This window comes from Nannospalax galili, unplaced genomic scaffold, assembly GCF_000622305.1.
Source record: "Nannospalax galili isolate Female #2095 unplaced genomic scaffold, S.galili_v1.0 scaffold979, whole genome shotgun sequence".
In the NCBI taxonomy this organism is placed as follows: domain Eukaryota; kingdom Metazoa; phylum Chordata; class Mammalia; order Rodentia; family Spalacidae; genus Nannospalax; species Nannospalax galili.
Window position 1 is genome coordinate 280391 of NW_008343671.1, and position 12609 is coordinate 292999.

General features: G+C 48.1%; 1 protein-coding gene across 1 annotated transcript; it reads left to right on the forward strand.

Moving 5' to 3' along the window:
* The first annotated feature begins 958 nt into the window (after positions 1–958).
* Positions 959–9441, forward strand: LOC103739565 (keratin, type II cytoskeletal 73). Its single transcript, XM_008839972.2, has 9 exons — positions 959–1455; positions 2271–2485; positions 3293–3353; positions 3643–3738; positions 4342–4506; positions 6795–6920; positions 7256–7476; positions 8326–8360; positions 9141–9441. The coding sequence occupies exons 1-9, from the start codon at positions 1012–1014 to the stop codon at positions 9395–9397; spliced, it is 1620 nt and encodes a 539-aa protein (XP_008838194.1). The 5' UTR covers positions 959–1011; the 3' UTR covers positions 9398–9441.
* Positions 9442–12609: the final 3168 nt, after the last annotated feature.

A 12609-nucleotide genomic window follows, 5' to 3' on the forward strand; every position in this document is an offset into this window, starting at 1 on the left:
CCATGGTTTGAGTGCCTCATCTGGCGTCTGCACATGCCGACTTGCCCTGCAGAGTTCACGTGGGGCTCTGCAGGCTGGCTCACCCACACTCGCCCACAGCTTCCACCAGCTTTTAACGCTTGGCCGCTTGCCTCTCTGTCCCAGCTCCCACCTGTGATCACGCTCCCTGAGTTCCAATATGGGTGTGGCTAACTTTCCATCTGCTCACCAGTTTCCCCATTTGTGACTCAGGGAAAGGCAAGGCAGATGGAATGAGCTATATTTAGGGGGTTCTCCAAGCACTGCACCAGCATCAACCATTGTGAATGATAGCAGTGACCATCACTTCTAAATCAAGAGTGAGGGCAGGGTTCTGTGTGCAGGTGAAGGTAGATGGGTCCCTGCCTGGCACAGGGGGACCAAGGGACCAACCTGAGGGCACAACAGGAGGTTAGCTGCCAGAGGACAGAGCCTGGATTCTGGTGGGCTCCTGCCCTGAGTCCCTGGCCAGACAGCCATGAGAACTGTTTCCAGCAGCCTTGGGGAGCCAGACCTTAAGACTTCTTGACCACATGAAAGCAGCCCAGCCAGGGCCCCTGGAGCAGATGATCTGATGTTGGCACATGTGGGAGATTTCTCACAGATGATGCTGTCAATTAGAGGTCTCCCGCAGCACCCCCATAATACCAGCCCCCGCCATTCCTAGGGGAAGGACAGTTGGGGCTGTGACAAACTTCTCAGCCAAGATCTTTCTGAGGATAATATGGCCTGGTTAATTACCCCATGCTAATAAGATAAGACTCAATTACAGGCATAGAGCTTGCAAGCCCAGCACTTTGGGAGTTTTCAAGTTATCCAGTGTCTCTGATTTTGCTGGGAGAAAATTATTTCTTCCTTCTAGGCAAATTAAACCTATCAATTAGAGCACTTGTTCTCCCGAGCTCTATAAAGGGGAAGGCCAAGATCACAAGCTGGTGAACAGTCTCTTAGAAAAGGGTGCCTGTCTTATTCCCACCCTGTGGCTTCTCCACCATGAACCGCCAATTCACCTGCAAGCCCGGAGCTGCCAACAGGGGCTTCAGTGGCTGCTCCGCTGTGCTGTCTGGAGGCAGCTCATCCTCTTACAGGGCAGGGAGCAAAGGGCTCAGTGGGGGTTTCAGCAGTCGGAGTCTCTACAGCCTGAGGGGCACCAGGAGCATCTCCTTCAATGTGGCAGGTGGCAGTGGGCGCACAGGGGCTTATGGCTTTGGCCGGAATCGGGTCAGTGGCTTCGCTGGCAGCATATTTGGCAGTGGGGCTCTGGGACCCTCGAGTCCATCTTTGTGTCCACCTGGAGGCATCCACCAGGTCACTGTCAACAAGAGCCTCCTGGCCCCACTCAATGTGGAGCTGGACCCGGAGATCCAGAAGGTACGCGCCCAGGAGCGGGAGCAGATCAAGGCTCTGAACAACAAATTTGCCTCCTTCATTGATAAGGTGGGTCTGCTGAAAGCCGAGCACAAGTTCTCCTTCCTTCCTTCCCTTTCAATGCCTTGTCAGGCTCCCTGTCTGGAGAGATGATGAGACCTCTTCTTAGACACAGCCCAGGACAGAGCAGATAGGAATCAGACAATGCCCTGGACATCAGAGCCAAGGGATGGGAGCCGAGGGCTGCAAGGAGCTAGAGAGAGAGCTTTGTTTGGAAGGTGTCTAGGAAGAGAAAGCCACTTTTAGATTGGTTGAGAAGCGGGAGAGTGGGAAAGAACCAGTGGGGTTTAGAAGGCGGCCAGAAGCAAGGCCAGCAATGATCTGGGAGGTTCAGAATGCTGGGTGCTCTGCAACCTGCGGGAGACCCTGTCTCAAAAAAACAAAACAAAACAACAACAACAACAACAAAAAGAATGCTGTAGCACACTGAAATCTGTCTGACAAGGAGACCCTGTCTCAAAAAAACAAAACAAAACAACAACAACAACAAAAAGAATGCTGTAGCACACTGAAATCTGTCTGACAACCAGGAAGGAAGAAGACATAGGAGAGTCTGGAGCCGAAGGTCAACGTCTTGACAGGTTGGACAGAAGTGCATGTCGGGGCCTCTCCTGACCTTCAGGCCTGCCTCCAGGGTGAATGCCTCTGCTAGGCTAAGGGTCATCAGAGGGAGGTATTTGAGTGGCATTTTTTTCAGGGATCACCTTTGAAGCTGGAATAGTAGAGGAAAACCTTTCCTTTTTCTTTCCTCTGGAAAGAAAGCCTACATACCCTCTTCCCTATTGACTGTGAACGGGTTCAGTGGTTGTTGGTTTGGGTTGCAGGTGCGCTTCCTAGAGCAACAGAACCAGGTGCTGGAGACCAAATGGGAGCTGCTGCAGCAGCTGGACCTGAACAACTGCAGGAAGAACCTGGAGCCTGTTTACGAGGGCCACATCAGCAGCCTGCAAAAGCAGCTGGACACACTGTCTGGGGACAGAGTGAGGCTGGACTCAGAACTGAGGAACATGCGGGATACAGTAGAGGATTGCAAGAAGAGGTGAGTGGGGACACTGTGCCTGGGCTAGCTGCTTCTCAGGGTGAGGCTTTCCAAGCAGGTCCTGGGACTTTGCTTGTGGCCTCATGGGCACTGAACTTGGGTAGAGCATGCCATCTGAACACATCTCCCCAGGCAAGATGAGAGCCTTCATTGGTATAACAAGTAGACTGGACAGTGGCCACTCAGTGTCCCTGTAGGCAGTCTCCTCCTTCATATGCTGCTTCTAATCCCCACTAGACAGTCCCTGTGTGCCCAACACAGAACCCTAGGTCCTAAGCTCAGCCAGGGTGCCCCGAGTTCCAAGGAAACCCCAGTAGGACAGGAGGTGGTGTTCCCGTTGGGCTTCCCTTCTCTCTCTCTTTTTTTGTGTATGTGTCCTGTACCTCTGAGCACACTCCTCCTTCTTGACCTGAGGGACAGTTCTGGCTTCCTGAAACTCTTACCTCAGGATGGAGTAGAGTTGTTAGGAGGGTGTCAGGTAGCAGAGTTTCTGCTAATACATTCCTGTTCCTGTGATTTGGATGCTGAGAGTGAGCAGGATAAACTGATTCATTCCCCAGGCATCAGAGGAAATCTAGACCTGAACTTTCTAGCCCTCAGGTCTGGGACCCTGCCCACAACTTAGCCAAATGGTCCTATCAAGTTGGGACAGTTGCATATACCTGCTTAAAGATTTAAAAATCCATGATGTGGACAGTCTGTCTCATTTCTCAGTGAGAACGCAAAAATACACACGCACGCACACACACACACACACATACACACGCGCGCACTCCACCCCCCTGCTCACTGATGATTTTCCTATAGGTACGAAGAGGAAATAAACAAACGTACGACTGCTGAGAATGAATTTGTGGTACTTAAGAAGGTGAGGAGGTTGCCTGGCCTGAGTCTTCCAGGATGGGGACAGAGCTAAGAGTGGAGGAGGGATTGGGGTCTCTATGCCCCAGAGAAGGGTCTGGGACTGATAAGCCGAGATGTTTTGGACACTGGGGATTGTATAACAGGGATCCCTTGCCAGTTTCTTCCCTGTTGTGTAAAGGGTCAAGGGTCCATGTGTCAGTCCCATCTCATGCCTAGTGGGACGGACACAGGACAGGCTCTGGGATGTCATTTAATGGGCTAGGCTGGTCAGGGGGTGTCTGGGTTCTCCTTAGGATGTGGATGCAGCGTACATGAGCAAGGTGGAGTTGCAGGCCAAGGTGGATGCCCTGGATGGAGAGATCAAATTTTTCAAGTGCCTGTATGAAGGGGTAAGTCCTGCCTTCACTTCTAGCTCTGGCTTCTGGAAGGACTCATGATGAATAGTTACCTAAGTATCAGTAAGTTTAAGAGCCCAGGAGCCCTCCAGGTTTGTATGCTGGGGTCTTTGTAGATCAAAGGCAGGGGTGATGAGCTGTCCTGCTTGCCTCCCAGATGTCCTACTCTCACAAGTTTTGAGAAGCCGTGGGTAACCAAGGGGTTCCCACTGAACTTCAGCCAAGCACATTCTTGGCACTGCTTGCTCTGATACTTGGGATGGTTCCTGGGGTTTGGGGCATGAATCCCTAGGAAGCTGCAGACTTCTCACATTCTGCACTTCCTCTATGAATGACTTCAAGCCTCAGCCAAGCATGCATGACTGCCATGTCCCAAGTGCCCCCTTCCCCAGGACATGTGAACTGTTTTCTTCTTGGTTGGCTTCAAATCCACTGGGTAGTTTTTCAGTGGGGTATTGAAACCCTGGCTCTGTTCTTATCTGCCTTTAGGGAGTGTAACTTGTGCCTGCTTGGGGTCATCCTGCTGGGACAGGGCCACCATTTTGGCACCTTCCTCTGGTCACAACAGGAATTTTGTGCCTCCTTGATTCCCTGCAGGAGATGGCTCAGATGCAGTCCCACATCAGTGACACATCTGTCATCTTGTCCATGGATAACAATCGCAGCCTGGACCTGGACAGCATCATCTCTGAAGTCCGCACTCAGTATGAGGACATCGCCCGGAAGAGCAAGGCCGAGGCGGAGTCAGCGTACCAGACGAAGGTGGGGCTGGTACACCTCTGCGGAGTCATGAATGTAGGGCCTCTGGTTTGCTGTCATCTTCTCTGTTCCACGACTCACCACAGCCTCCAGATTGCTGGAACATGACTTTGACACTGGGGAAATCTTGAAGGGAGAAGATGCAGCACTGTCCTTGGGATCTTAGACCTGTGACAGCCATTGCAGGATTCACACTGCTGGGTGCACATGACTAGGGATGTGGGACCAGGTGGGATAGGGCAGGACTGACTTCCTGGAGGCTCAGTGCTCTGAACTGGTTTGGGGGAGGGGAAATATAAGTAGTCAGCATCACCATCATTCATTATGATAAATTAGGGGTCTCTTCAATGTGATCTAGGATCAGACAACTCCTACCTTTTCATTTAAATTCAACTCCAGGGACAAGGAAGGCAATTGCAACCCTTGCATCTCAGTTCCTCTAATGGGTGTGGGTGGGAGGCGACTCAGATAATCTGCTTTCTCAGATCAGAATAGCAGCAGTCTCATTGTTCCTTGTTCAGGAAGGCAATTGTAACCCTTGCATCTCAGTTCCTCTAATGGGTGTGGGTGGGAGGCGACTCTTAGATAATCTGCTTTCTCAGATCAGAATAGCAGCAGTCTCATTGTTCCTTGTTGTTTATCAGGCTTTTTCTCTAGGGAAATCATCCTTGGGAGATCTTATCTCTCTTTCTCTATCTCCTTCCCAGCCTGAGAGGGTTGGCCTGTGGGGGAAAGAGAGAGACCTTCTGGGATTAGAGGATAGCATAGGCCTGGACTTTTTGAAAAAAAGGCCTGTTCCCAGTCTCTTCCCCATTACTTTTATAAGCCAGGATTGAAATTAGCAATACGGCTTAATAGGAGGTAGTATTCAACCCCAGGCTGTCACCCCCAACAACCCTTTCCAAAAGAATCAGGCAGGCCTCATAGATGTGATTATGAGCCATTTGCTGTGGGGTTATCTGCACCTCCACTTTTCCAGTATGGGCTTACTGAGCAGAATACCATGGCTGGGGTTCTAACCACAGTGCTATGAGGCTGGTTTTACTTATTCCCCCATTTAAAGATGAAGAAGTGGGCTCTGGAATTGCAGGAAACTTAACAGGGCATTTAGCCAGAGATGGTGGTAGCTCTGAGTTTAGGGCACTGACCGCAGCTTCTGAGGTGCTAAAGCTGGCAATCTGGGCTAAGCATTCAGGGACAGGGTCAGGGCAATATCATATCACCTTAGAGTACTGAAGGCCACACATGTTCTATGTTACCTTTAAGTTGAATTCTGAGATAGAGTTTGGGTACTCTCTGTTGACTGTTCAGTGGGCAACCTAAAAGGCAGGAGGAATCCAGAGCTAGTAGATAACTAAGATCCATAGTTGATATTTAGTGCTAAGACTGTCCTCCTTCCCAGCCCAAGATGACCTACACCTTGATGCCAGTCTAAGCTAGCAGGGAGAGGAGGAAGTCAGAAAATAAAGATTAGCCCTTCATCCATCCAACCATCCATCCATCCATCCATCCATCCCTCCATCCCTCCATCCATCCATTCTTACATCCATCCACTTACTAATTCATACATACATTCATCAGTCATTTTTTGAGCATTAGGGAGGCACCATGTTACATACTGAATGTTCAGAAGTGGAAAAAATCCAGCTATCAAGGAAGACTTAGACACATGCTATCATGGTCTAGTATTGTCTCACTTCTGAACTGGTGTGCCCAGGATGATGGGAACAGAATTTCACCAAACTGGAGGATGAGGAAAGGCCTCCTAGAAAGTGGCTCTGACCTGGCTGAGCTGGAGCTACTTAAGGAAGAGAGAGGATGGGTGGGAGGGTTTCACAGGGAGAGAGACGTTCATACAAACCCAAAGAGTCATGAGAGCATGTGGGACATTTGGGAGAGTATTGTGGGACTATTTGGCAAAGCTGGGGAACCAGATAAGTGAAGGCAGGGGGATAAGAAATGAACACCTTGATGCCATGCTAGGAGTTTGATTTGATCTTGACCTCTCAGCCTAGAGAGGGTGATAACTAAAGATGCATGTTACAGAGATGTCATATGGAGAGTGTGGGACTTTTAAGAGTATAGACAAACCTAACCCTCAAGGAGATAAGCTGTACTCAAGTCAAATGAATAAATCCAAGGACAAACTGTTAAAGAGGATGCTGCTGATGAGTTGGTGAATCTGAGGGCTGGGGATCCCTTGCCTCTTCTGCCACACAGCCCCAAACAAAGGTACTGGGCTCTGGCAGGCCCTAAGTTATAGCACTACTTTGCTCTTCCCCATCCCCCAGTTCCAGGAGCTGCAGCTGGTAGCTGGCCGGCATGGGGATGACCTCAAACACACTAGGAATGAGATCTCTGAGCTGACTCGGTTCATGCAGAGACTGCGATCAGAAATCGAGAATGTGAAGAAGCAAGTGAGTGACGGGCTCCTGACCTACTCCCAAGGGGGACTGAGCTTTCTCCTGTTTGTTCTCTCTGTCTCAGAAACCCCTTACTCACTCTCCCCCCTCTCTTTGTTCCTATCTTGTCTGGAACTTCAGAATTACAGTCTTTTTTTTCTCATAAAGCTATAGGACTTGGAATAACAAGCTTCCCTGTAGCCATGTTGAAGGTCTTTGCTGCCAGAGACCTGGTTGGGCCTCTGCTCCAGGAAGTGGGTCAGGACAGAGTACCTTCTATGGGTATATGGGGGTGAAGTGATATATGGGTGCCTTGGAACTCAAAGGGACTCCCACTTCCTGCCCCTCAGTGCTCCAACCTGGAGATGGCCATCGCTGATGCCGAGCAACGAGGTGACTGTGCCCTCAAGGACGCACGGGGCAAGCTGGATGAGCTGGAGGGTGCCCTGCAGCAGGCTAAGGAGGAACTGGCCCGAATGCTGCGTGAGCATCAGGAGCTGATGAGTGTGAAGCTGTCCCTGGACATTGAGATCGCCACCTACCGCAAGCTGCTGGAGGGCGAGGAGTGCAGGTGAGGCCTGGAGAGCATTGCAAGAGCCTTTCCAATTCTCCCCCGACTCAGTTTCCCAGAATGTGGGATGAAGACTGCTGGAAAAGCTATAGATGCTTTTCAGTTTACCCACAAATATGACCCAGCACAGTCTCCAGCCAATGGTATGACAGAAATGCCCTTCAAATTCTCCTTCAGCTCTGCAGAGCTTAGTGCTGTGGGCTTCAAGGCCTGGGAGACACTTGCAAATAACTTCTGTTAATGAAGAAACAGTAGATCCCAAGTTCAGAGTCCCTTAGTAGATAGCACTATCTAGCTTTCCTCTTCCACTTAAATAACTTCATTTCCATTATAATCATTTTTAGTCATACTTACTGTTTCTTATTTGGTTATATAATACTGATTTTCTATTTACCTATAGTGACATAAAACCTTCTTTTTAGAAAAATGCACTTTTCTTATAAATGTTAGGCAGTTAAAAATACTCAATTGATAGCCATACAGGCTGCACATGGTGTAGCACAGTGGGAGGAGCAGGACACAAACACTGGAACTTGGAAACCCTTTATTTCCACTCCTCTCCTACTCAGGTAGTAGCAAAGCAATGGGTTCAAGACAAATCCCACAGGTGGGGGAGGGGCTGGCAGTGGTGCTGGTGTACGAACCCCAGCTCTGTGGAGGGTAAGAGGCCCTTGGAGGCCCACACCTTGAGACAGGGACAGTTAATGCCCTCCGACTGGCTGGTGGCTGGTGGGGCTGGCAGAGGCTGGGCTGGAATGGCTGATGATTCTGGCTGGTGTTCAGTGAGTGGTAAGGACCGCCCTGGGAGTCCATGTGTGATAGAGGCTCCCCTGTGCTTTTTCTGTGCAGGATGTCTGGAGAATACACCAACTCTGTGAGCATTTGTAAGTATTTCACATCTCCAATGGACTATTCCAGGCATTCAGCAAACTCAAAGTGAACACGTGGGTGGGTGTCTCCCATCAGAGTCTCCTAGGAGCAGTCTGGGCGTGGCTTCCTGTTCTCCCCACTCTCCAGAGCTGCTTCTTTTATAACAGCTTCCCACCACTCTGGCGTTGCAAATAGTGGCTCCTTTCCCAGAAATTTCACCTGTGCTGGGATGAAACTCTCAACAGCCCCATCCCCCTCCTGCTACCCACACCTCCCCATTTCCCTGCATGCTGGAAACTGAGCACAGAATTGCCTGTCCCCTCTGTGAGTAGAGACCTGTATAGTCAAGCTGTGCAGAGCAGTGCTAATGCTGGTCCCGCAGGGTTCAGTTACTTTCTTCCTAAGAGAGTTAGCCAGCACAAATGCCCTAATTCAAGTCATTGGAAACACCACCGAAAGAAACAAGCTAAGAGTGTATTCTAAGGTGAAACGTGAGAACTCGGCTTACCTGGTGCCTTGGCATCACCTGTCCTTTGGGGAAGCCCTTGCTACTCTTGGTCACTCCAAGAGAAAGTGGGTGCCTGATTGGAGGATCTGTGAGATCTGGGCTGTTTTCCCCAGAGCTTGAGCTGCTCGGGATTGAACATGTGTCACTAAACAAGCTCATAGTCAACTTGAGGGGTTTACTTAGAAGGAGGATTTTTTTAGTTAGTTGGGGCTAGAGGTTGGAAGATACTTCGGGCTACTTCTGTCTTGAAACACACACTGATACCTCTTCTTTCAACCCTCCACAGCGGTCATCAGCAGTTCCATGCCTGGGACAGTCGGCGCAGGCAATAGCTTTGGGTTCAACAACACTGGCATCTATGGCTACCAGTCCAGCTCTGTTGGTGGGGGCTATGGCATATTGCCTGGGGGCTGTGTTACCGGCAGTGGGAACTGCAGCTCCCGTGGGGAAACCAAGACCAGACTGGGTAGTGCAAGTGAATTCAAGGATATCCCAGGGAAGACCTTGGCTTTGGGTTCACCCACCAAGAAAACTGTTAGATAAATCGACAGCCAGTTCCCCTCGTCTGCTCAGCCCTGGTTTTCTCTGGACTCCTTCCTTCAAGAAGTCCTTCTGTTCCATTTACATCACCTACTTCTTGCTTTTCTTTGTCTCCAACATTACCTTCTTTCAGCTTTTTTGCCTTTTTTTTTTTTTAACCAGCATCAAGATTCTAGGGTGGAAGTCATCCTTCTGCCCCAGTGCAAAGGGAATTCTTCCCTTACCTTCCATACCCCTCATGAGGACCTGACCCCTAACCCTTCCTCTGCCTGTGTGTCCCCTTGCAGATGCAGGTTCTCTCTAGGGTGACCACGATTCTCCTCCGGTCCATTATAACATGAGCATATAAGGTTTCAAGTGCATTGATGGACATTCCTGCAGAAACTAGCCCCAGCTCAGGCCAAGCCTCTGGTCACAGCTGCATCTGTTGTAATCATTGTCCATTGTAGGGCTGGTAGTGCCCATCCAGTCTGGACCTACCATCTAAGGGATTTGGCTCTCAATCTTTGAGTCCTTGACTTTGTTTGGGCTTCACTTCCCATTCCTGTGTCCCACCAATAAATTTATAAAACTCAAGGTCAGATTGCCTTTTTTTCCTGAGAGAATCATTTCAGGCCATGTCCCTTTCACCTGTGGAAGGGTCACTAAACCTCAGGCACCTGAGGTTCCTCGGCTCCTCGGAGTCTCAAAGTATCTTTTGATCTGTGAGAAAGAGACTCTGCATGGACCCCACCATTGCCTGCACTGACACCCAGCAGTGATCTATTCGTACCTGTCAGGTGTCCCTTCTAAATCTTGCTTTTCTCAGGCAATGGTCAGGGGGATGTACAAAGTTTAGGAATATCCAGACTATCAGTGAGGAGAAGTCAACATCTGTCTGGCCTCCTCCGGTCCATTATAACATGAGCATATAAAAGTTTAGGAATATCCAGACTATCAGTGAGGAGAAGTCAACATCTGTCTGGTGGCAAGATTTAAAACTAGGCAAGAGGCAGCAAAAAGTCAGTTCTAGCAAGCCTAGGACTTGATACGTTCTCTGAAAAAAATACCCAAAGTAGGTTCCTTTTTAAAGGAATCAGGTCCTTATGATCTTTAATAAAGTTTTCACTGAGCCAAGTATGGGCGTGTATGCATGTATGTGTGGCTTTGTGTGTATGAACACATACATACATGGATGTGTGCTTAAGCAGATGGTCATCTCCATTATGCACACCTCTTCTCTTTGTTTCCAAAACACTCATGTGCTCAGAGGTGTCTCCTAGGTCTCCAGGCTGTGGCAATGTTGTCAGGATACATCAGAATCCAAATGCAAGTGGGACATGCTCAAATGCTGGTGCACATTTATGTGCTGCATCTAAATGGGGTCCCTGTGTGTCCAGGGAGAGTACAGACTTCAAGAACAGAGCTATGAATTCTGATTTTGATTCTTCAACTACTTGGGGATCATGAGCAAAGCTCTTAGCTCACTTGGGGTTCATTTCTTTGGCTATAAACAAGGCAGAGTGATAGCCCGAAATCGTTGTTAGGCTGAAAAGAGACAGTGAGACGAGATCTTGTGCAATTCCTGGCATATTGAATTGGTACATATTAAGTTAGTGTTAGTGGAAACAGAAGTTTGTCCTCTTTTTGGTTCAAAAGCTTGGCTTAATCTGTTTGCTGAGAAGTGTGTAGGTGTTGGTAAAGTAATTCACAAAATCTAAAGTTTAAGGGACCCATCTTGTAAAGGATTGTATTTGATAGTTTTCTCATTGCTTTGACCAAATACTTGAAAAGCAGCAACTTAAGGGAGGAAGGTTTTATTTTGGCCCACAATTTAAGAAGGGACCCAGTCCATCATGGCAAGGAAGGAATTGTGGCAGAAGGTGGCTGGTCGCACTGCACCTGCAGTCAGGAAGCAGAAGGAGGGGGGAGTGCTGGGGCTCAGCTCTCTTTCTCCTTTTACTCAGTCCGGGACCCAGTGAATGGGCTGACCCTGCCACATTCAGTGTCGTCTTCCTTCTTTTAAATCTTTCCAGAAAGATCTAAAAGACACACCTCAAAGACACACCCAGAGGTGATTCTAAATCCAGTGAGATTGACGATGAAATCAAACATCACCAGGAAAATACAAACTTATCTCCCAATAGCTCACCTTAAGTAATAAACTCTTGGGGACAGAGAAGAAGAGATATTCAATGGTTTAGAGTCCATAGTTGACATTAGGGTTCACTCTTCTCTTCGGAAATTTTACTGATTTGGACAAACACTTAATGACTTGTCTCTACCATCATGTCATCAAACAGTCATTTCAAAGCCATAAAAATCCTGTAGCAGGCGTGAATTCTGAGGGAAAAAGAATCAGTTTTCTCCAGGGACTAGCTCTCTGAGAAGTTATCTAATCCTAAATGAATGACTCAAAGGTTGGAGCAGAGGCACAGGTACACAGAAGCATCACTAAATGGACTCTCTCTCTCTCTCTCTCTCTCTCTCTTTTTCTGTGTATCTATAAATACATGCATGTGTATGTAACAGTAATAATCAAAGAAGAGGGTAAGAAATTGAGACAGACTGGGAGGGATGGAAATAGTGTGAAGACAGCACTCATGTATGAAATTCTCAAAAATTAAAAGATTAAGAGAAGCAGTGTCAGATGACCTAGATATTATAGAAAAGACATTCACCGAAACATGAAATCTACTTCTGATAAGATGTTGTTAGGGATGATGATGGGCTTCCTTAATCGAAAAAGCAGACACCTCAGGCTCAGACTTTGGCACTGGATGATCTCTTTAGACCTCATTCAAAACATACCCCTTATGCCTCTTAAAGCCACAGAGTCAGCTGTATCATATCGATGAAGACATAAAGATGTCTGGAAATACTGGACCAGCACAGAATACAGACCAAGAGAGAATCACCACTCCATGCTTTTAGAACTTAACCTTCTGCTGGAAGTCTCAGTCTGTTTTTCTCAGGGTCTCCCACATGCCTGAACAGAAAGCTCTTCCATAAATGTTTGTTATGTTCACAGGAAATTGCCTGTCTGCTTTTGTTTTTCTTTCCTATTTGTTTGTTTCATTAAAGCTTTCTGAAATCCCTCATGCTCATGACATCTTGAAATGTGTTTAAGAAAAAAAGTCTCATCAAAATTGATTCTCTTTAGCTTACATTTCATGTGTTTGCCTCAAATATTTTGTTCATTTTACAAACAATGATTAGTAATGTACCTACCAGAG

Bases quoted from the DNA above. Each gene is read 5' to 3' on its own strand.
- LOC103739565 (XM_008839972.2), top strand. From the start codon at position 1,012: ATGAACCGCCAATTCACCTGCAAGCCCGGAGCTGCCAACAGGGGCTTC. The intron at 6,921-7,255 runs GTGAGTGACGGG...CCTGCCCCTCAG, and splicing joins TCGAGAATGTGAAGAAGCAA to TGCTCCAACCTGGAGATGGC. The intron at 7,477-8,325 runs GTGAGGCCTGGA...TTTTCTGTGCAG, and splicing joins CTGGAGGGCGAGGAGTGCAG to GATGTCTGGAGAATACACCA.